General features: G+C 37.8%; 1 protein-coding gene across 8 annotated transcripts in view; it reads right to left on the reverse strand.

Moving 5' to 3' along the window:
* Window positions 1-21,782, reverse strand: part of POLQ (DNA polymerase theta) — a 102,833-nt gene extending 81,051 nt beyond the window's left edge. For 7 of the 8 annotated variants that reach the window (XR_006056162.2, XR_006056171.2, XR_006056170.2 and 4 more), the window contains exons 1-7: window positions 21,488-21,782; window positions 20,831-21,010; window positions 17,049-17,179; window positions 15,441-15,597; window positions 13,670-13,778; window positions 5,148-5,367; window positions 1,729-1,876 (exon numbers count right to left, since the gene is read on the reverse strand). Coding sequence is in view for 5 of the 8 variants with exons in the window: in XM_042231980.2 (XP_042087914.1) it covers window positions 1,729-1,876; window positions 5,148-5,367; window positions 13,670-13,778; window positions 15,441-15,597; window positions 17,049-17,179; window positions 20,831-21,010; window positions 21,488-21,668 (1,126 nt within the window). In the remaining 3 variants the exon portion in view is untranslated. Of the gene's footprint in view, window positions 1-1,728; window positions 1,877-5,147; window positions 5,368-13,669; window positions 13,779-15,440; window positions 15,598-16,129; window positions 16,226-17,048; window positions 17,180-20,830; window positions 21,011-21,487 lie in introns of those variants that run through there. The other variant, XM_042231983.1, reaches the window with a different exon arrangement.
* Between the last annotated feature and the right edge of the window lie 2,743 nt (window positions 21,783-24,525).

The following is a 24,525-nucleotide window of genomic DNA, read 5'->3' on the forward strand; positions in this document are numbered from 1 at the left end:
AGCAGTGTCAGAATCACATAGGAGCTTAGTTCTGTGTGACAGTTCTTCAAGCCTTTTTGGCACCAATGTGGTAGTTAATCATACATTACCCTCTGTTTTTTGCCTCTATGTTTAACTTCCCCAGAAGATTTTTAGATGCAAGAACTATATTTTCTTTAAAAATAACTTAGACTTTGGATTTCTGAACTAGTAAACTTTCTCATAGAATATATCTTATATTTTATATATTTTTAAATCTTTTTGGTAAACTTCTCCTAAAATTCTGAGGACCACAGATGGTTGCCAATTCTTTACTTCTCTAAAAACAATTTAAATTCTTTTAAAATTATCTTTGTTCCTTATTTAAAAAGAAAAGTAATTTTAACATAAAAAAATTAGTATGGATAATTTCAAAATTTAAACGTCATCTTTATGAACAATGTGCTACCTTGTCTTTACTTTTCTGGTGAAAAGTTCATCACAGCCTGGACTCCAGTTCAAGCCCTAGGATTTGGAAACCACTGCTATAAATCATGAGAAGCTCATGCAAAGAAAATATAAATAATGTTTCTGGTCATTAAGGAATGTAAGTTATCATAGTTGCCACAAAAAAATATAAGCTGGCATAGTAAGAAAGCATTGATTAAGAGAGAACTAAAAGAGATGTTATAATATTGGACCAAAGTCTACTAATAAAACTACATGCAAAGTTTACTAATTGAAGCTAGGCTTGAGATATCCATTACCTATCCTCAAGATGCCACCAACATAACAAAGTCATAAAACATCCTAAAGTTCTGTAGCCAGAACTGTCCCTGTCTTCCCTGCACTTATCTTTGATCCCAAGGGCCCACAATCTAGTGTGGTGAGGGAACACTACTCACCCCAGAGTGAGTAAAAATATACACTAACGGTTACAGCAATACACATAGATCAATACTCAGCAATAAAAAAGAAATGAGTTGATAAAAGTAACAATCTGGATGAATCTTAAAAATATCATGCTGAGTGAAAGAAGCCAGACACAAAAGACACATACACATAATATGACTTCATTTACTATATGAAATTCTTAGAAAAGGCACAATTAATCTAGAGTGACAGAAAATATATGACTGGTTGCCTGAAGCTGGGGATACAGGGAGGAGATAGAAAGCAAAAAAGAACATTTTGGAGTGACAGAAATGGTCTATGTGTTGATCACAGTGAGGAGTTCAACAGGTGAACACATTTGTTAAAATTCATTAAGTTCCACTTCAAGTGGGTGCATTTTATTCTAGACAAATTATACCTCAATAAAGTTGATTTTAAACTACATGTGTATAGTGTGTGTATGTATGCATGACTCTCTGCAGAGTAAAAGCTTAGAAATATAAAAAAGATATGACTACTTTCCCCAGACAAAAATGTGTGTACGTGAAGTCTCTTATACAATTTAGGGGGCTTTGAAGTCAACTTCTCAAAGCCCATGGATCCTAAATGAAGAACATTAGTATATACCCCTATAAATCCAATATACTGAAATTCTGAAGATTAGTTAGTCTGAATGTGTATACATATTATCTATAAGGAGGATAAGGAGATGATTAGTCACAAAAACATACTTTTACAAAGAATCCATCCAGGTGGTGGCAATGATGAGAAGAACCATGCTTTGCTAATATAATTATTAACATTAATTTCAAGCAAATGTCCTAAGAATGGAGGCTTTCCTTTCATCACTTCCTTTCCTTTCCATCACTAACTTACCCTCAGCTTGATGGTGCAGACTGTAAAACTCACGGGCAATGATATCTGCCAGCTTCTCACACCATTTCTTCGATGGACAGAAAAGTAATACTGAATGGTTATCACGAATGGTCTCATAACATAAACTAACCACGTGATCCTCATCTCCCTAAAAAAGAAAGAGAAGTAGCCATTCCAGTGATACTTTCAAAACATTTTCACATCAGTTTAAAGTCATTCATTTTGCTTCAATGGCAAGGTTTTTCTACTCCAAAGCATGATAAAAATCAGTTACAAATTCAGTAATAAAACAAAGAAAATACAAAAAAGAGAAGAGAAAATAAACCTCTTTATGATGCAAGGTGAGTAGGGAATCTTTTATATTCATTCAACTAATATTTACTGACCTCCAACCCAAAGGTAACAGGAGTTTGGGTCTCAGTGGGGAAACAATAAAGTACTAAACAAACAAAAGTAAAATACAATCATAACATGTACTATCGAAGAGAATTTTGTGGTGTTTTGAAGCCTTACATTTAACGTAAATCTGAGCGATCTGGAAGAAAAAAAGAAGCCTCCCTGAGAAACTGATGAGATGTGAAGGAAAAACATTATCTTAATAAAAGGTAACTGAGGAACAGGGAACACATTTCAAACAGAACAAACAGCATTTGTAAACACTCCAGTGGTGACCAAAACTGGAAGGTCAGTGTGTGTAACTAGATTAATTCATCAATACATTCACTCATTAAGTAATTATTTACTGGGTGCCATATAGTATCATGGACTTCCCTGGTGGTTCAGATGGTAAAGCGTCTGTCTACAATGTGAGAGACCCGGGTTCAATCCCTGGGTTGGGAAGATCCCCTGGAGAAGGAAATGGCAATCCACTCCAGTATACTGCCTGGAAAATCCCATGGACAGAGGAGCCTGGAAGGCTACAGTCCATGGGGTCGCAAAGAGTTGGACACGACTGAGCAACTTCACTTCACTTCACTTCATACATTACCATGGGCTTTCCAGGTGGCACTAGTGGTAAAGAACCAGAATGCCAATGCAGGAGACGGAAGAAGCACAGGTTAGATCCCTGGATCAGGAAGATCGTCTGGAGAAGGGAATGACAACCCGCTCCACTATTCTTGCCTGGAGAATCCCATGATAGGGGAGCCTGGCAGGCTACAGTCCATGGGATCACACGAGAGTTAGACAATACTGAAGAAACTTAGCACGTACGTATATTATTCAAGGCCTTGGGATGGAGAATAAAGCAGAAAAAAAGCTCTGCCCTCAGAATGTGTCTACTCTAGTAGGAAGAAATAGATAAAAACAAAATAAGCAAAACACAAAATAGGCTCAAAGTGCAAAGGAGAGAATAAAACAGGGAAAAAAGAAACCAGGAATGAGAGAACATTTGAGAATGAGAAAGTGACATTTGAGTAAAGGTCCAAAGGTCAAAGAGTAAACCCTACTGATGCCTAGAGAGGAAAGTATTCCACATAAAGAGAATCTGAGGTGGGAGATTTCTTGGCATATTATACAGAATAGCACAGAGGCTATGGAGGAAGTAAAGAATATAGAAACTGAAGTCAGGGTAAAGGAGTGGGACATCATATATGGCTTGTAGGCTACTTTAAAGATGCTGGCATTCATTCCACATGAAATGGGAACCATCACAAATTTTTGAGAATGGTTAGATGCTCTGATGTTCATTTTAAATAGATGATTAGCTTTTGATTTAAGCATGGATCCAGTTAAGAGTTGAAACTGATTTAAACAGGGTGGAGGCAGAGACATGGTAATAGAAGAAGACTGACAGGAGAGTAAATGACTTTGTTTACTGATATATTTATTGAGGTAACCAAGGCACAGTCAAATGAAATTTGGGAGTACAGAGCAAAGCAACTAAGTACGATTCCATACCAAGCATGCAGAAGCTACAAATACACCTATGAGTGTACTAAAACACATGAATTTAGTCCTATTTCCAGTTCTAAACTTACCCTTAACTATTTCAGTATTCAGAGGCACAGATCTACATTAAAAATAGATGCCTCATACCAGATTCAGTCCTTTAACTTCAGGACTGAAGAATCAGCCCTAGAAAAATACTCTAAATTAAATGTTTTAAAGTGTATTTATCAACCACTTTCTAGATGCTAGGCAATTTTTAAAAATCAAATTTCATCCTTAAAACACTAAAGACAAATATTATATCCATTTTATAGATGAAGATACTATGGAGAAGTTATGTAATTCAACTATTATCACAGCCACATCAAGTATCCCTATATAAGGTATCAGAAATAGGTCTTTCTGACCCCAAAAAATGTTTTTCCCACTATCATATACATGGGGTCACAAAGAGTCAAACATGACTGAAGCAACCAAGAAGGGCACATATTGTACATGTATCACTTAATAAAAAGTCAGTTTTCCACATTAATGTAAACAAAGCCATAAGAAAATCTTTCCCAGCTAAAAAGAAAACTCTATAAAATTTTATTACTTACACTTACAGGAAATGATTACATTTAAATTGAAGACTACATTTCCTCTCTCACCAACACCACCAATTCTTTCATGAAACCAACTAGGTTAACAACAGGAATCCTTCTAAAGGATATGTAATGCACATCCAGCTACTTTGCAACCCCCAGCCTAACTCAAAAATTGTTAACAACACGCTAGGAAATGCAATCAAAAACAACAATACAGGTGGTAAAAAATTACTGTGGACAGTGACCACAGATATGAAATTAAAAGATGCTTGCTCTTTGGTAGAAAAGCTATTACAAATCTAGACAGTGTATCAACCTAGAGGGGTGGGACGGGGAGGGAGATGGGAGGGAGATTCAAGAGGGAGGGGATATATGTATACCAATGGCTGATTCATGTTGAGGTTTGACAGAAAACAACCAAATTCTGTAAAGCAATTATCCTTCAATAAAAAAACTTAACAAAAACAAAAAGCAGAGACATCATTTTGCCTATCTAGTCAAAGCTATGATTTTTCCAGTAGTCATGTACACACGTGAGAGTTGGACCATAAAGAAGGCTGAGCACCGAAGAAATGATGCTTTTGAACTATGGTGCTGGAGAAGACTCTGGAGAGAACCTTGGACTGCAAGGAGATCAAACCAGTCAATTCTAAAGGATATCACCTCTGAATATTCATTGGAAGGACTGACGCTGAAGCTCCAATGCATCAGCCACCTGAGGCAAAGAGCTGATCCACTGGAAAAGACCCTGATGATGGGAAACATGGAGGGCAGGAGAAGGGCAACACAGAATGAGATGGTTGGATGGCATCACCAACTCAATGGACATGAACTTGAGCAAACTATGGGAGACAGTGAAGGACAGGGAAGCCTGGCATGCTGCAGTCCATGGGGTTGCGAAGAGCTGGACACGACTTAGCAGCTGAACAACAAATGACTTACCTTCACTTGCAGCGTGGGTTGAAATTCCCTCACAAGCTTCATTGAAGAGTCATAAATTGAATTTCCAATTTTTATGGATTCCAGCAGTGGTACAGGACGAAAGTCAGTGTGGTAGAGTTCAGCATTCAACCAGGAAGCCACAAGCTCCAAATTTGGAAGAGTAGCACTCATGCCAACAATCTGTATGGCATTAGACAAAGGAATGGCTAAATCTGCCTGGCTGCAAAAAACAAATAAAAATTATGTTAAAAGACATATACTATTAATTTCAAATAGTGCTCACAATATTCTTGGTTATGTTTTTTGGTACAAATGTGCATAAATTTCTATAGGGTATATACCTAGGAATAAAAGTGTTGGGTCATATATTAAATTCAATTTTATTAATGTCAAACTACTGTTTGTTCTTTTTTTAGATTACATATATAAATGAAATCATACTGTATTTGTCTTTCTCTGTCCTAATCTCCAGGTCCATCCATGTTGTAGCAAATGGCAGAATTTCCTTCTTTCTTATGGCTGAATATTTCACTGTATATAAATACACCATTCTTCTACTGATGGGCACTCAGGTTGTTTCCATATCTTAGCTATTGTAAGTAATGCTGCATTAATAAACCTAGGTGTGCACATATCTTTTTCAAATTAGTGTTTTTGTTTTCTTCAGACAAACACCCAACGGTAGAACTGCTGGATCATATGGCGCTTCTGTTTTTAATTTTTTGAAGAATTGCCATACTGTTTACCATACTGTTCCCCCATAGTGGCTGTACCAATTTATTTTCCCATCAAAAGTGAACAAGGTTTTCCTTTTCTCCACATCCTTGACACATTTATTATTTGATGTCTATTTTGATAAGTCATGCTGACAGATGTGCGGTGGTATCTCAGGGTTTTCACTTGTAATTCACTATGGATTAGTGATGGTGAGCAACTTTTCATTTGCCTGTTGACCATTTGTATGTCTTATTTGGAAAAGTGTCTATTCATACCCTCTGTCCATTTCTTAAACAGTTTTTATGTTGACCTATATGAGTTCTTCATATATCTTGGATATTAATACTTTATGGGATACATATTTGCAAAGATCGCCCATTCAGTATACAGCCTTTTTGTTTTTCTGAGTTTCCTTCACTGTGCAAAACTTTTTATTATACTTTGATGTAATCCCACTTGTTTATCTTTACTTTTGTTTCCCTTGCCTGAGGAGACCTATCCTAAAAATATTATGTTGATAAAAGTCAACATCAAAGAGCATTAGTTCAGTGGCTCAGTCATGGCCAACTCTTTGCCACCCCATGAACTGCAGCACGTCAGGCCTCCCTGTCCATCACAAACTCCCAGAGTTGACTCAAACTCATGTCCATTGAGTCAGTGATGCCATCCAATCATCTCATCCTCTGTCATCCCCTTCTCTTCCCACTTTCAATCTTTTCCAGCATCAAGGTCTTTTCCAATGAGTCAGTACTTCGCATCAGATGGCCAAAGTATTGAAGTTTCAGCTTCAGCATCAGTTCTTCCAATCAATATTCAGGACTGATTTCCTTTAGGATGGACTGGTTGGATCCCTTTGCTGTCCAAAGGACTCTCAAGAGTCTTCTCCAACACCATAGTTCAAAAGCATCAATTCTTCGGAGCTCAGCTTTCTTTATAGTCCAGTTCTCACATCCATACATGACTACCTGAAAAACCATTGCTTTGACTAGATGGATCTTTGTTGACATATTAATGTCTGTGCTTTTCAATAAGCTATCTAGATTGGTCATAGCTTTTCTTCCAAGGAGCAAGTGTCTTTTAATTTCATGGCTGCAGTCACCATCTGCAGCGATTCTGGAGCCCAAAAAAATAAAGCCTGCCATTGTTTCCACTGTTTCTCCACCTATTTGCCATGAAGTGATGGGACCAGATGCCATGATCTTAGTTTCCTGTATGCTGAGTTGTAAGCCAACTTTTTCACTCTCCTTTCACTTTCATCAAGAGGCTCTTTAGGTCTTCTTCACTTTCTGCCGTAAGGGTGGTGTCATCTGCATATATGAGGTTATTGCTATTTATCCTGGCAATCTTGATTTCAGCTTGTGCTTCATCCAGCCCAACATTTCTCACGATGTACAATGCATATAAGTTAAATAAGCATGGTGACAATATACAGCCTTGATGTACTCCTTTCCCGATTTGGAACCAGTCTGTTGTTCCAAGTCCAGTACTAACTGTTGCTTCTTAACCTGCATACAGATATCTCAGGAGGCAGGTCAAGTGGTCTGGTATTCCCACCTGTTTAAGAACTTTACACAGTTTGTGGTGATCCACACAGTCAAAGGTTGTGGCATATAAAGCAGATGTTTTTCTGGAACTCTCTTGCTTTTTCCATGATCCAATGGATGTTGGCAATTTGATCTCTGATTCCTCTGCCTTTTCTAAATCCAGCATGAACATCTGGAAGTTCACAGTCACATACTGTTGAAGCCTGGCTTGTAGAATTTTGAGCATTACCTTACTAGCATGTGAGATGACTGCAACTTTGCGGTAGTGTTGAGCATTCTTTGGCATTGCCTTTCTTTGGGATTGGAATGAAAATGGACCTTTTCCAGTCCTGTGGCCACTGCTGAGTTTTCCAAATTTGCTGGTATACTGAGTGCAGCACTTTCACAGCATCACCTTTTAGGATTTGAAATAGCTCAACTGGAATTCCATCACCTCCACTAGTTTTGTTCATTGTGATGCTTCCTAAGGCCCACTTGACTTCACATTCCAGGATGTCTGGCTCTAGGTGAGTGATCACACCGTTGTGATTATATTTTTCGTGAAGATCTTTTTTGTACAGTTCTTCTGTGTATTCTTGCCACCTCTTTTTAATATCTTCTGCTTAAGTCCATACCATTTCTGTCCTTTATTGAGCCCATCTTTGCATGAAATGTTCCCTTGGTATCTCTAATTGTCTTGAAGAGATCTCTAGTCTTTCCCATTCTATTGTTTTCCTCTATTTTTTTGCATTAATCACCAAGAAGGCTTTCTTATCTCTCCCTGCTATTCTTTGGAACTCTGCATTCAAATGGGTATATCTTTCCTTTTCTCCTTTGCCTTTCACTTCTCTTCTTTTTGTAGCTGTTTGTAAGGCCTGTTCAGACAACCATTTTGCCTTTTTGCATTTCGTTTCTTGGGTATGGTCCTGATTACTGCCTCCGGTACAATGTCATGAACCTCTGTCCATAGCTCTTCAGGCACTCTGTCTATCAGACCTAATCCCTTGAACCTATTTGTCACTTCCACTGTATATTCTTAAGTGATTTGATTTAGGTCATGCCTGAATGGTCTAGTGGTTTTCCCTACTTTCTTCAATTTCAGTCTGAATTTGGCAATAAGGAGTTCATGATCTGAGCCACAGTCAGCTCCCGGTCTTGTTTTTGCTGACTGTATAGAGCTTCTCCATCTTTGGCTGCAAAGAATATAATCAGTATTGACCATCTGGTGATGTCCATGTGTAGAGTCTTCTCTTATGTTGTTGGAAGAGTGTGTTTTCTATGACCAGTGAGTTCTCTTGGCCAAACTCTGTTAGCCTTTGACTACTTCATTCTGTACTCCAAGGCCAAATGTGCCCATTACTCTGGGTATTTCTTGACTTCCTACTTTTGCATTCCATCCCCTATAATGAAAAGGACATCTCTTTTGGGTGTTAGTTCTAGACGGTCTCGTAGGTCTTCGTAGAACCGTTGAACTCAGCTTCTTCAGCATTATTGGTCGGGGCACAGACTTGTATTACTGTGATATTGAGTGGTTTGCCTTGGAAACGAACAGAGATCATTCTGTCGTTTTTGAGATTGGATCCAAGTACTGCATTTCAGACTCTTGTTGGCTACTCCATTTCTTCTAAGGGACTCCTGCCCATACTAGTAACATATAATGGTTAAATTATATGTCAAATTCACCCATTCCAGTCCATTTTAGTTCACTGATTCCTAAAATGTCAATGTTCACTCTCGCCATCTCCTGGTTGACTACTTCCAATTTTGTCTTGATTCATGAACCTAACATTCCAGATTACAATGCAATACTGCTCTTTACAGCATTGGACCTTACTTCCATCACCAGTCACATCCACAACTGAGTGTTGTTTTTGCTTTGACTCTGTCTCTGTTCTTTCTGGAGTTAGTTCCCCACTAATTTCCAGTAGCATATTGGGCACCTACCCACCTGGGGAGTTCATCTTTCAATGTCCTATCTTTTTGCCTTTTCATACTGTTCATGGGGTTCTCAAGGCAAGCATGCACAAGTGGTTTGCCATTCCCTTCACCAGTGGACCAGGTTTTGTCAGAACTCTTCACCATGACCCGTCCATCTTGGGTGGCCCTACACAGCATGGCTCACAGTTTCATTGAGTTAGACAAGGCTTTGTGTGGTCCATGTGATCACATTGGTTAGTTTTCTGTGATTGTGGTTTTCAGTTTGCCCTCTGATGGAGAAGGATAAGAGGTTTATGGAAGCTTCCTGATAGGAGAGACTTACTGAGGGGGAAACTGGGTCTTGTTCTGATGGGTGGGGCCAAGCTCAGTAAATCTTTAATCCAATTTTCTGCTGGAGGGTAGGGCTCTTTTCCCTCTCTGTTATTTGACCTGAGGCCAAAGGATGGTGGAGGTAATGAAGATGATGGAGACCTCCTTCAAAATGTCCCATACAGGCACTGTTACACTCAGTGCCCCTAATCCTGCAGCAGGCCACCAGCAACCCACACTTCCGCCAGAGACTCCTGGACATTCATGGACACAAAGAGCATACTGCCTATGTTCTCTTCTAGAAGTTTTACAGTTTCAGGTGTTAAGTCTTTAATCCATTTTGAATTTACTTTTGTACATGGTGTGAGAGTAGTCCAGTTTTACCAACATCATTTACTGAAAAGGCTGTCTTTTCTCCACTGTATATTCTTGCCTATGTCATAGGTTAATTTCCCACATAAATATGAGCTCATTGCCCATGCTCTAGAGCCCATGCTCTGCAACAGGAGAAGCCACCATAACAAGAAGTCTGCATGCAGCAACAAAGAGCCCATGTGCCACAACAACCCAGAACAAAATAAATCAATGAATAAAGCAAGCAGATAACTGAAAAAATAATTAGTAAGGGCGCATTTCTGGGCTTTCTAATCTGTTCCACTGATCTTCTTTGTATAAATGTCTATTTAGATCTTTTGCTCATTTTTTGATTGGGTTGTTGTTTTTATGATATTGAGCTACATGAACTATCTATTTTGGAGATTAAACCCATGTCAGTCACTTCATTCTCAAATATTTTCTTACACTCTGTGAGTTTTCATTTTGTCTATGGTTTTCTTTTTGTTCAAAGCTTCTGAATTTAATTAGGTCCCACTTGCTAATTTTTGTTTTTTCATTATTCTAGGAGGTGGGTGAAAAAAGATCTTGCGCATTTTATGCCAAAGAGTGTTCTGCCTATATTTTCCTCTCCTAGTTTTATGGTATCTCGTCTTACATTTAGGTCTTTAATCCATTGTGAGTTTATTTGTATATATGATGCTAGAGAATGCTCTAATTTCATCATTTTACATGCACCTGTCTTCCCAGAACCACTTATTAAAGAAACTGTCTTTTCTCCATTGTTCAGTCTTGTCACCTGTGACATAGATTAATTGACCATAGGTGTATGGGTTTATTTCTGGGTTCTCTATATTGCTCCACTGATCTGTAAGTTTGTCTTTGTGCCAGTACCATACTGTCCTCATTACTGAAGCATTATATTATAGTACAAAGTCAGGGAGCCTGATTCCTCCAGCTCCATTTTTCCTTCTCAACATTGGTTTGGCTATTTGGGGTCTTTTGTGGTTTCATGAAATTTTAAGACTTTTTGTTCCATGTATGCAAAAAATGCCATTGGTAATTGATAAGGACTATACTGGCCTTCTACCTCCTTAGACTTATTCCTAGGATTTTTATTCTTTTTGATGCAATTATAAATGGGATTTTTTTTTAAATGTCTCTGATAATTCACTGTTAGTGTACAGAAATATAAAAGATTTCTGTACATTACTTTAGTATCCTGCAATTTTATATAATTCATGGATGAGTTCTAGTAACTTTTTGGTGGCATCTTTAGGATTTTCTGTTTATAGTATCATGTCATAGGCAAACAGCAGCAGTTTTACTTCATCCTTTCCAATTTGGATTCCTTTTATTTCTTTTTATCTGACTGCTGTCACTAGAACTTCCTTACTTTTCCACTTAGCATTGTCACCACTTAGCACTGTCAGTATGTGAGACATTTTGGACAGTGTGTGGTAATATCTCTTTGAGGAGGTAGTTTACATTTCTTTGATTACTAATGAAATTAAGCACCATTTCATGTTCAGAAACCATTTGGATACCCTCTTAAAAATGTCTGCTCAAGTTCCTTACCCATTAATATATTAGGTTGTACTTTTTCTCATTGACTTGTAGAGTTTTTTTTAGTGTTCAGGATGACTTTCCTCTTTCATTCATTTTTGCTCTGGTCTTTTTTATTCCTTTCCTTCCACTCTCTGTGATATTATTCTACTATTCTTTTTGAAGTTTTAGAGATGGATAAGTCATTAATTTTCCAGTCTCTCTTCTTTAATAATATACACACTGTGTACCATCAATTTCCCTTTAAAAACAATTCTAGCTGCACTTACACATTTTATTAGGAGATATTTTTATTATACTTCGATTCTGTATCTTCCTGTTTCTTTTGTGATTATTTTTTTCACTCCAAAATGGGTCAAAATGTATCTATTAATGTCTAGACATGTGGGCATCTTTTAGTTATGTTTTTCTTATACTTATTTCTGGCTTAATTGGACTGCTGTCATCGATTATATTTTAAATAACTTAAATCCTTTAAGATATTTTGTTTCAGCATACAGATTTTTTTAATAAATGTTTCATATGTAACTAAAAAGAATATATATCCTGCTTATCTTTGGTAATTACTCTACACATATCCATTAGTTCAAATTTGCTAATTGTATTAGTCATATCTTCTATATCACTACTAATTTAGGATAGAGATGATAATCTGTATATTTTCCCACATACTGTACAAGATGTGTGAAAGTCTCACAAACTGAAAGACAGCTCCTAGATTAAAAGCATCTACTGAGTATCCAGCCCAAAGTTAGAAAACAAACCCAACACAAAGATACATCAGTGATATTTCACAATACTCAGGAAGAAAAGGAGGTCTTAAAAACCTCTCAGAAAAAAATTTTTTCAATTTATACAAAGAATGAAGGATAAGCATGGTACTGGATTTCTCAATAGTAATGAGAAAAATGACGTACTATCTTAAAAACTCTCCAAGTATTTAGATTTTATTAGTATTAGAATAGTATTTAGATTTAGATTATCTTGACTTTTATACCTGGAAAATCTATAAAATAATTGTAAGGCATTTTCAGAGATGCTAATTTTTGAAAAATTTATACCTATTATAGCCTATACGTGTAAATAAAGTAGAACTTCCTGGAAGATATCCCCACTGAAACTGGAAAGTAAATAAATAGAAATACATGTGATCACAAAAAAGGGGGCTCTGACTCAAGCAAAGAGCAATGGGAATAAATGATACTAATAAAAAGAGATTTTAAGATAACTGCTGCCAGCATATAGATAGACTAAGTTGGAAAAACCCAGGAGACTTTAGGAGAAACTTCTTCAAGAAAATGAATTTGTCAGAACAGCAAATGTGTTGAAACATATTGGATGGAAATTTCAAAAGTGGGAAGCAGCTGGAGATAAATCAGCGATAAGTTCATAGAAAATCAAGCCATCAAAGAAAAGACATTTATTAATTTCAAAGAAAACAAAAAGTTATTTAGAAAGTAAAAATAATTATACCACATGGCTCATTGATAATGGACCTTATACAGTCATAACAGGGTAACACTGAGTACCGAATTAAGCAAAATTAGGGCATAAACATATCTGAAGAATGGGAATATAATCAGAGGATAAAGAAAAACTAAGAAGGGTAGAGGAGGAAATTGGCTGGGGTGAGTAAAGAATATAAAAAAAAGCTAGATCTTCATTTTCCATAGTAAAGTCAAGATATAATGTGTAAAACTAAAAAACTTAAGTAACTATATTTAGAGATATCACTGTAAGTCAAATTTCTAAAAAGCAGTAAGAGTTGAAAATAGTTACCTTTGGAAAGTAGGGGACAAAGAAATGTTATTTTTCATAATTAGCATTGACTATTTACATGTGTGTATAGTTAACAAATAAAAAAACTGGATTTTAAAAATTCTATCATAAATGTGGTAAGCAAAAATTTAAGAATGTTTTCATTCTAGAAAATAATCAAATTATTCTACCAAAATAATCTAAAATCACTCCTAGACTTAAGTACTTCTTTTGGAAAAAAAATAAACTGCTGTACATGAGTTTGTTCTAAATATGTATTACCCTCCTTTAATGTATTTAACAACTATTTATTAAACACTTTTGCACTTTCTCAACATTGTTTGGAAACTCAAGAACTTAACTATTTCAGGTACTTACCAAGAAGCTGATTTCTGAGTAATATAGCAAATCTTGGTCAGCAAAAGCTCCAGCAGATACCCTCGGTGAGAGTCTCCCAGCATATGTAATTCATCCACAACCACCATTCCTAAAGAGATTTTCCAGATACTAAGTTTCATAGAATCTCACAATTAAAAATTTTGAAGGACTGAGTATCTTAATCTGGTACTATAAATAATTGTTATTACAGTACATTGCAGGTAATACAAAATTCAGATGCTTCTTAACTGGCAACCTTGTAAAATACATGTACAAAGAAAATTAAAGACATCCTTGAAAATTATTCAGTGGATTGACTTTTCTATGGGGAAAACAACCAGGGCAACCATCCTGATGTTAGCAAGTGCACAGGAAAACAGAATCAGATCAAGAAGCAATAAATGATTTTAAGGGGATGTTTTTGTTTGATTATGGTAGACTAGTGACTCACCCTACTATAAAACATAAATATAATAATTCTCTTCTCCTCTACTTGGAGAAACTAGTCTATGTATTTGGAATAATGCTCAAGAATTACCAAAAATCTAGTTATCAACCAATGCCTCATTTAAACACTTTAATTTATGTGTGCACTGGTGTCCTCTGACCCAGCCCAAATTCCCCTACAAAAATACAGATCTTTCAGACTATTTCCTAGAAGAACACACGATGTTCTTCTTCCTTATCAGTAAGCTATTTCATTGTAACAGGTATACTATCATGTAAGAATCGAATCGCCAGTCTATGTCCGACGCAGGATACAGCATGCTTGGGGCTGGTGCACGGTGATGACCCAGAGAGATGTTATGGGGAGGGAGGTGGGAGGGGGTTCATGTTTGGGAACGCATGTACACCCGTGGTGGATTCATGCCAATGTATGGCAAAACCAATATAGTATTGTAAAGTAAAATAAAGTAAAAATAAAAATTAAAAAAAAAATCATATTGTATGATGAGTTATTTCAGAATTCATTCATTCATCCAAAAAATATTTATTCTATCTAGTGTGCCAGGCACTGTGCTAAGTGTACTGGATATAACACTTAACCTGATACAATACAATCTGACAATTCTGATACAAACTAAGGAATGTGATTCCTCTCTCTAAGCTTGACAGAGCAAAGCCCATGTCTAATTAATTTTTTATTTCACTCTCCACCTCTATCCTAATTTTACCATTTAAGTTCACGAAGATAACATGAATAACTAACTGATATTCTTGCAGTTTCCATTGCTGTTGAAATCATTCTCTTCCTATTCCTACCTCTACATAGTGAGCTTTAACAAGTGGTTAAAAAAAAAAAAAAAAAAAAAGGACTAAGACAGAACAGTGCCAAGCTCAAATATAGTGCTAATTTCTATAGCTCCCTACCATCGGTCTGCTAAATGGTAGTCTCTGGGTCCAGGCCTGATCTAAATATCATAGTACCAGAATATGATAATGAATACATATACACTAATTGCAGAGATGGAAGATTATTTCCTTCTATTCCTGGCAAACTTTATCAGGAAAGAAGCAATGAGAAATGTTTTGAGGACTCTAAGATAATCTTTATGTTTTGTAAAGTGCAAAAATATAAGCAGAGTCAATAACATCAGCAGGATGCAAAATGTTTTTTAACAAGAGTTCCTAACATTATAGATGCCAATTCTTACCTCCAGAAGATGACAGACATTAGAATAAAACATAAGATATACAGAAATCATAATGGCTCCACTCCATTCTATCAAAAACAGAGAAAGTATAGGCACGTATTTCTTTATTTACTTACCTAAAAGATCCATCTTATTTTCCTCTATAAGGCGATTGATCAGACCATTGGCTCTCTCAATTGTGCAGACAGCAATATCCAAAGAAGAGAAATGCCTTGTTGGAGAGGTACTGCCCATATAACCATCTACTTTTATTCCTACTTCCTGAAATAGACTCTGATTTGAGTAAAACAGAAAAGTAAGAGTTGAAAATTTATGAATATTGAATTGGTTCTTTCCCCAAGCATAGATGTAAGTTATCAAAAGACATTTATCAGACAACTGGTGCTTATTCCTGGTCAAGGCACATTGGTTCTTTTTAGAATCAAAGTCTAAAAATAAGATTTAGAATTGACAAAACTCAGTAGAGAGATTTTCTATTAAGACAGAGTTGAATAAAATGGCATACTTAATGAGTTCTATGAGCTCCATATAGAAGAGCGAGCCTTACAGAAGAAAACAAAAATTACCTTAAGCACTAACATTTTTTTATCTAATAAACAAGCAAAAAACTAGTTCCTTCTTTAACACTAATGTAATAATATGTTCAGAAACAAATTTATACTTCATGAGGAAAATATTTTCATTATCTCTCTAAAAACTAGTTTTATATATATAACAAAAGAAAGGGTTTCAAAACTCAAATGCAGTGGGTGGTTTGGTTTTTTTTGTTGTTTTTGTTTTTTAGATTAACTTTTAACTAACATACCTTCTCAATAAAAAGGATCCTTATATCGTTTTCCTACTTTGGTCTAAGTTGAAAAGATGTTACCATGTAGAACCAGCTTTGTTGGCTATTTGGTCTCTGAAATAACGTTAAAAAAATTCACAGAACCATTGAATTTTAGAGCTATTCATTCAATAAAATGTTTCTGAGTATTTACTGAGTTAACCCACAGTTTCATTTTACCAATGAAAAATTCAATCCAGCAGATTACGTGTCTGGCCTGAAGACATAGTTAATGGCAAAACTGGGACCAGAACTCGGATTTTTTGGATTACCAGTACAATAATCTTGCCATTCCAAAAGGCAGAAATAAGAATAAATTTTATTCTCTTTAATGAAGCATTATACTTGTAAAAATGCCTTAAAGACCATGTATCACACAAATGTATAATGCTACTATTCATTTTTGCAGAACAGCGGAACAGAACACACAACTGGAGCTGTACATAAGCATCAATGGATCTTGTTCTTCATCCTCTTATGTTCCCAAATGTCCCCTCAATTAGGATGGGATAAGCTTCCTCAAACATACTTCCTTTCCATGCTTCAGCTTAGTCCTACTATTCACTTAAGATGCTGATTCTTAATCTGCACATTTATATACTAATTAAAGCACTCTATTTTTTAAGGAATATTTTAAGTTTTTATATAATTTTCACCAATTACTCTTGATTTAACTGTACTCTCTCTTTTATGCAGTAATTTTAAAGTTTCCTCTCATAAATGGTCAACTTTTAAAGCTACATTGGTGGTGTTTACTTGTAAATCATGTACCACTCTCTTGTAATCCCATGGATTGAGATGTAATGAAAGATTTTTATTTTCCAATTACCTTTATAATTCTATTTCAAATGAGTAAAGCCAAAGCTGCCAATAATAGGCCTTTCACAAAAGAAATTACCTGGAGATAGTATTTCTTCTCTTTAGCCACAGAAACAAAGGGCAAAATAAAAAGAGCTTTCTTCCGCATTTCCAAAACCCGCTTCAAAATAAGTAGCTCAGCAACGAGAGTCTTCCCAGCACTTGTAGGAGCTAAAAGATGTTATTCCACAAGATCATCACAAAAATAAGTAATAATTGATACAGTGCAGTAACAAATGTTTTAAATCATATCTAGTGACTAAAGAGCCCAAGGCTAACTGGACAACATAAACAAACTATCATTAGGGCTTCCCTGGCGGCTCAGTGATAAAGGACCCCCCTGCCAAGGCAGGAGATGTGGGTTTGATCCCTGGGTTGGGAAGATTCCCTGGAGGAGGGAACAGCAACCCACTCCAGTATTTTACCTGGGAAATCCCATGGAGAGAGGAGACTGGAGGACTAGTCCATAGGGTCGCAAGAGCAGAACACAACTTTAGCAACTAAACCGCCACCACCTATCAGTTGAAACCTTTCAGTTCAGTTCAGTTGCTCAGTCCTGTCCGACTCTGCAACCCCTTGAATCACAGCACACCAGGCCTCCCTGTCCATCAACAACTCCCGGAGTTCACTCAAACTCACGTCCATCGAGTCAGTGATACCATCCAGCCATCTCATCCTCTGTCGTCCCCTTCTCCTCCTGCCCCCAATCCCTTCCAGCATCAGGGTCTTTTCCAATGAGTCAACTCTTCGCATGAGGTGGCCAAAGTACTGGAGTTTCAGCTTTAGCATCAGTCCTTCCAATGAACACCCAGGACTGATCTCCTTTAGAATGGACTGGTTGGATCTCCTTGCATAACCCTGAAACACCCAACTTTAAACCAGCTTTCTAAACACTCTCCCAGTGAAAAACAGAGACAAAGAAATCTTTGTAACAGCAATAAATGATGAATATTACTGAGTACCTAGCTTACACCTAAAGATCCTTTCCTTTAAGTACCAAATAGTTAAAAGCCCTACTATGAGGAAATAAACAGCTTAAATACATTGTGATAGAAGCTATGATAGATGCTGAAGGGGAAAAGCTATAAGGATTTATGTAAAGGAAACAGAATTTCAAAGGAGCAAAAAGGGAAAAAGAAAAGAATCCCAAGCAGAAAAAACAGCATGTGTAAAGGTCTAAAGGAAAGCCTAGTATATTCAGAAGATGGTAACTGAATGTCTGAAACAAAAAGTACAAGTAGGTAGGTAGGTTTAGTCAGTCAGTTGTGTCTGACTCTTGCGACCCCATGGACTGTAGCCCTGCCAGGCTCCTCTGTCCATGGGATTTCCCAGGCAAGAATACTGGAGTAGGTTGTCACAAGTAGGGGAGTAAAAGAGACATGAAAGTGCCACAAGAAAAAAAGTTTTATAATCCTACCACATAAGAAATTTACCCTGAAAGCAATGGAGAGTGATTAGTTGAGTTAGGTGAACGTGGAAAGGAGTGAGAAATTCATAACTGTACTTTACAGAGTTTGGCTGCAGAAGCAAAGTAAGGGCAGAAAGAAAAGATTCAGTTCAGTTTAGTTCAGTCACTCAGTCATGTCCGACTCTTTGCAACCCCATGAATCGCAGCATGCCAGGCCTCCTGGTCCGCACCAACTCCCGGAGTTCACTCAAACTCTCGTCCATCAGTCGGGGATGCCATCCAGCCATCTCATCCTCTGCCGTCCCCTTCTCCTCCTGCCCCCAATCCCTCCCAGCATCAGGGTCTTTTCCAATGAGTCAACTCTTCACATGAGGTGGCCAAAGTATTGGAGTTTTAGCTTTAGCATCAGTCCTTCCAATAAACACCCAGGACTGATCTCCCTTAGGATGGACTGGTTGGATCTCCTTGCAGTCCAAGGGACTCTCAAGAGTCTTCTCCAACACCACAGTTCAAAAGCATCAATTCTTCAGCGCTCAGCTTTCTTCACAGTCCAACTCTCACATCCATACATGACCACAGGAAAAACCATAGCCTTGACTAGACGGACCTTTGTTGGCAAAGTAATATCTCTGCTTTTCAATATACTATCTAGGTTGGTCATAACTTTTCTTCCAAGGAGTAAGCGTCTTTTAATTTCATAGCTGCAATCACCATCTGCAGTGATTTTGGAGCCCCCCAAAATAAAGTCTGACACTGTTTCTACTGTTTCCCATCTATTTCCCATGAAGTGATGGGAACAGATGCCATGTTCTTAGTTTTCTGAATGTTGTGCTTTAAGCCAACATTGTGTTCACTCTCCTCTTTCACTTTCATCAAGAGGCTTTTGAGTTCCTCTTCACTTTCTGCCATAAGGGTGGTGTCATCTGCATATCTGAGGTTATTGATATTTCTCCCGGCAATCTTGATTCCAGCTTGTGCTTCTTCCAGCCCAGCGTTTCTCATCATGTACTCTGCATAGAAGTTAAATAAGCAGGGTGACAATATACAGCCTTGACGTATCCCTTTTCCTATTTGGAACCAGTCTGTTCTTCCATGTCCAGTTCTAACTGTTGCTTCCTGACCTGCATAGAGGTTTCTCAAGAGGCAGGTCAGGTGATCTGGTATTCCCCTCTTTCAGAATTTTCCAGTTTATTGTGATCCACACAGTCAAAGGCTTTGGCATAGTCAATAGAGTAGAAACAGATGTTTTTCTGGAACTCTCTTGCTTTTTCAATGAATCAGCTTATGTTGGCAATTTGATCTCTCCTTCCTCTGCCTTTTCTAAAACCAGCTTGAACATCTAGTTACAAAGCTACTGCATAATCTAGAAGATGATAGTAACCTAGGTAATGCACCCAAGAACAAAGAGTACTGGTCAGAATCAAGATATTTGAGATAACAGACACTGGACCCGGTGATAAATTTATGTGAGTTGGTGACCAGAGTTATGAATGACACCCAAGTATTTAAGCAATTGAAATTGTCAGGGCATTCTACAACTACCACTAACTGCCACTAGCAATTAGTAAGAGTGTTTCTATATGACAAAAACTTTTCTATGCCCACAAGCAGGCACTCATGCTTTCTGTGTGCACTGTCACTCCCTCTCTTTCTCCTCCTCTCTCTCACGTAATCTGCAAGGTTACACAGCCAGTAAACAGCCTGAACTTGTATCTTGTTGTTCGGTCACCAAGTCATGTCACATTCTTCGGGACCTTATGAACTGCAACACACCAGGCTTCCCTGTCCTTCACTATCTCCTGGAGTTTATTCAAACTCATCATATCCATTGAGAAATAGATAGAAAATCTCCTAGCTATTTTTGGCAGCCATAATGAAAAATCTGGGTAACTCACAACTTCAGAGAAAACTGATCTTACCAAGTGATTAGATTCTAAAGTCAGTATTCTAAAGACAGATGGTTAAAAGTTTTATAAGTCAAAATTATTCTTGAAAGCCCATATAACCTTTCATAAAGTATTACATAAGGTTTTATGTATATACTCCTGTATGAGCAGGTCAACTTATAAACAGGTATGTATTATAAAATGTTCACACACTGAAAGGCAACTGAGATCAACTGTGGGAAGAACACATTTACATCTCATACTGCATGCTCACACTGGGATGAATGTTTGTTGAGAGGAAAGGCAAGCAGATAACTCTCTTTAAACTGCAGGGGTTTTGCCTTTCCCCACCCCACCATATAAGGGGATTTTCATAAATAAGGTATGCATATGATGAAACTCTGCTTTTCATATATTTTAAGACTTTCTCTAGTTATAAATTTCATCTGCCTTACCTCAATAGAGCATTCTCTACATTCATAATGTCTTTAAAATGGTACAGAAATTAATTTGCACAAATTTGAATACCTGAATAAACTAAATTCTTTCCTTCCAGGACTTGTCCAAGCAAAAGGCACTCTGCCTGCCATTCAAACATTTTTTTAACACCAAAACTGTGATATTTCTCCAGAACCGCTGTAGGAAGTCCCCAATTTGCCAACAGCAGCTTGTCTATTTGATCATCAGGAAACGTCTGCTTGCATTCCCCTTTTGGGGGAAAAAAAAAAACAAAAACAAAAAAGAAAAAAAGGAAGTAAGTAGTTAGTTTTAACGTAAGACTTCAGTAATTAGCCTTCTACTGAGTTTTGGAATTCCTACGTGTTATATATAACCTGCCATAAAACACATCCAATTTAAGTATCTGTAAGGAGTACTGGCACTGTTAGGCGTGAATCCCTTACAGGTGATGAGATTTGGCCAACTAGTAAGTTGTTTCCGTAAACAAATGTCGAAAGAATAAAAACCCAGAAACCACTTGAAGACTAATAATACCAGGAGGTCTCTGAACACGGACTGAAAGCTCTTCCTTGTCAACAGAAAGTGACATGCCGCTCAGGGCTGGAGTCACAAACTGAGAAAGGGAGTAGGAGCCGAGCGGGTCCTGTAAACGAGCGAGCTCCGCGCCGAAAGGACACCTCGCGACTAGCAGCCCATTTGAGCTGGCCACGGAGTGCCTGGGAGTACCTGTAGCTCCGGCCGGCCGGCGCCCACGATCCTTCAAGCTGCGTCCCAGGCCCGGAGGTGGGCTCAGCACCGGCCCGGAAAGGAGCAAGGGGTTGTCACTGCCGTCAAAGCCGCTTCCCGAAGACGAGTCTAAGCCTGATGCTGAACGTCGCTGTTTCCCACTCCAGCGCGTTATATTCATCGCGAAACCTTCTCCGCCATTCAGGGAAACGCAGAGTCCCAGCGTCCTCCCACTCGGAAAAAACTGACCCTGGCGACGAACGCGGCCGCCATCTTCCCGCCACGGTTTTAAAACGCAGGCCTCCCAGCCCGCCCCGGGACCATAGAGTTCCCAGTGGCGAGAGTAACCCGAGAACCATAAACTCTTGGGGAAGGAGCGGCTCTCGCTCGGTTTAGACCTCCCACGTCTCTATTGTTGATGGTTAGCGTAATAGAAACAGAGTTGGACCTAGATTAAACGCGGAAAAAACAGACTCAGTATATATAATCTCCAACTATAATCATACTGGCTTAAAATTTTTACTTTTCCTTTTGTCCATTTCTAGTTTAAATAGCAAGGTTATACTAACTTCGTAAAATGAACTGCCCATAATAGGTAGATTAGAGATGTAGTTCTATTTAACATATTGGTATTTTTAAAATAATTATTATAAGTTGTATGTGCGAAGAGCTGACTCATTGGAAAACACTCTGATGCAGGATAAGGAGTCAACAAAAGATGAGATGATTAGATGGCATCATCGACTAATTTGAGCAAACTCCAGGGGATAGTGAAGGACAGGGAAGCCTGGCATGCTGTAGCTCATGGGGTGGCAAGGAGTGGGACACGACTTGGCCTCTGAACAACAATATGTGCAAAATATTATACCAGTAAAATTTAGGATTTAGAATGGAGTGCAATTTACTCTCTCCTGGTGTATGATTGTAGGGCAGAGGCTATTTCTGTACACAATTTCTACTTTAGTCATTGTACACTGTAAGGAATATGTGATGGCGAGTACGATACTGCCACCGATAGACTTCTTAGATAGCAGAACGCTGCATGGAAGGGGCTCTGGATGTTCCAGAGTGATCATTCGGAACCAAGAGCTTATTGATGGATCTATGCTTTACCTTTTGGCAAAGTAGAATCAAGCGAGCTCTGGACTTAAGCTGATACCTGCTATTCACCTAATTGCACAATCCGTTTCACCAAGCAAATCTAGTAAGGGAAAGCCTACCCTAAAGAGTCGGTGGTTTCCTATAGCTCTAAAAATCTCAAAAGGACCAGTCAAACAACAGCAAAGCCTCTAATATAAGCCTGGGAAATAGGAGAATGAGTTCTATGAAACCTATCTTGTTAAAAAAAATTTTTTTGGACAATATTCCAAAATTCCACACGATGGAGTCATTACTCCATGAGGGAAACATTTTTCTTAGTTATCTTTTATGCTTTCATTCATTTACTCAACTAGTTATTGAGAATCTACTATTGAGTCTACTGTGCTAGGCACTGATATACAGGGAAATGGCAAGAAATGGTTCCTGCTCTCAAAGAGAAAGAGACTAAGGGAGACAAATATTAAACTAATTGAAAAATTAATTGACAATTTTAAATTGTACTAACATTCAGGACGGAGAAGGCAATGGCACCCACTCCCTACTCTTGCCTGGAAAATCCTATGGACAGAGGAGCCTGGTAGGCTGCAGTCCATGGGGTCGCTGTGAGTCGGATACGACTGAGTGACTTCACTTTCACTTTTCACTTTTATGCATTAGAGAAGGAAATGGCAACCCACTCCAGTGTTCTTGCCTGGAGAATCCCAGGGACGGGGGAGCCTGCTGGGCAGCCGTCTATGGGGTCACAGAGTCAGACACGACTGAGGTGACTTAGCAGCAGCAGTGCTCAGGAGGAAATAAAGAGTACTATTAAATAAAAGGGATCCTAATTTAGATGTTAAATATGCTGCCAAAGATTGAAGGTGGGAGGAGAAGGGGACAACAGAGGATGAGATGGTTGGATGGCACCCACCGACTGCATGGACATGAGTTTGAATAAGCTCCAGGAGTTGGTGATGGACAGGGAAGCCTGGCGTGCTGCAGTCCATGGGGTCACAAAGAGTCAGACATGACTGAGTGACTGAACTGAATTTAGATGTAGTCATGGAAGATCTTTCTGAGATGCAGTGTAGCATAGGGGTCCAGAGTATAACTCTGAAGACAGTCAATCTGTGTTTGAAGACTTAGTAGCTGTGTGATCCTTGCTTAACTCCTTGAGCTTCCTTTTCCTCATCTATATGATGAAGATGGGGCTTCCCTGGTGGCTCAGAAGGTAAAGCATCTGCCCACAATGTGGGAGACCCAGGTTTGATCCCTGGGTTGTGAAGATCCCCTGGAGAAGGGAATGGCAACCCATTCCAGTACTCTTGCTTGGAAAATCCCATGGATAGAGTCGGACACGACTGAGAGACTTCTTTCTTCACTTTCTTTCTTTATGATGGATATAATAAAAATAACAACTATTAATATTTGGTTATTATGAACACTAAGTTAATAGGTGTAAAGTGCTTAGAACAGTCCTCACCACATACAAGTACTGTTCAGAGAAAATGCTATATAAATGTTCTAATATTGCTCCCAATATAAAACCAGCACTTTGACATAAAAAGAATAAACACAGAAATCTGTCACAAAGTTATTCTGTTCTTATTAGGTGAACTATGATCAACTGAGAAAAATAACTTAGAAGAAATTGAAAGGCATGATTTGTGTCATCTTTCTGAAAAGCCTAGAGAATATTTTTAAATTTACAGTTTATTTCAAACATTCAACATAAATTTCTAATTTAAAAAACTCTTAGAAAATTCAAGACAGCGGGGACATAGGTACACCTATGGTTAATTCATGTTGTATAACAGAAATCAAACCAATATTGTAAAGCAATCATCAATCAATTAAAAATAAATATTTTTAAAGCTCTTAGAAAATAGAAAAGAGAAGTTTACTTCTCAAAAATGTTAAATATTTTGTGTGCTGTTACCATAATTATTAATGCAGGT

Source organism: Ovis aries, chromosome 1 (genome assembly GCF_016772045.2).
Source record: "Ovis aries strain OAR_USU_Benz2616 breed Rambouillet chromosome 1, ARS-UI_Ramb_v3.0, whole genome shotgun sequence".
Lineage (NCBI taxonomy): Eukaryota > Metazoa > Chordata > Mammalia > Artiodactyla > Bovidae > Ovis > Ovis aries.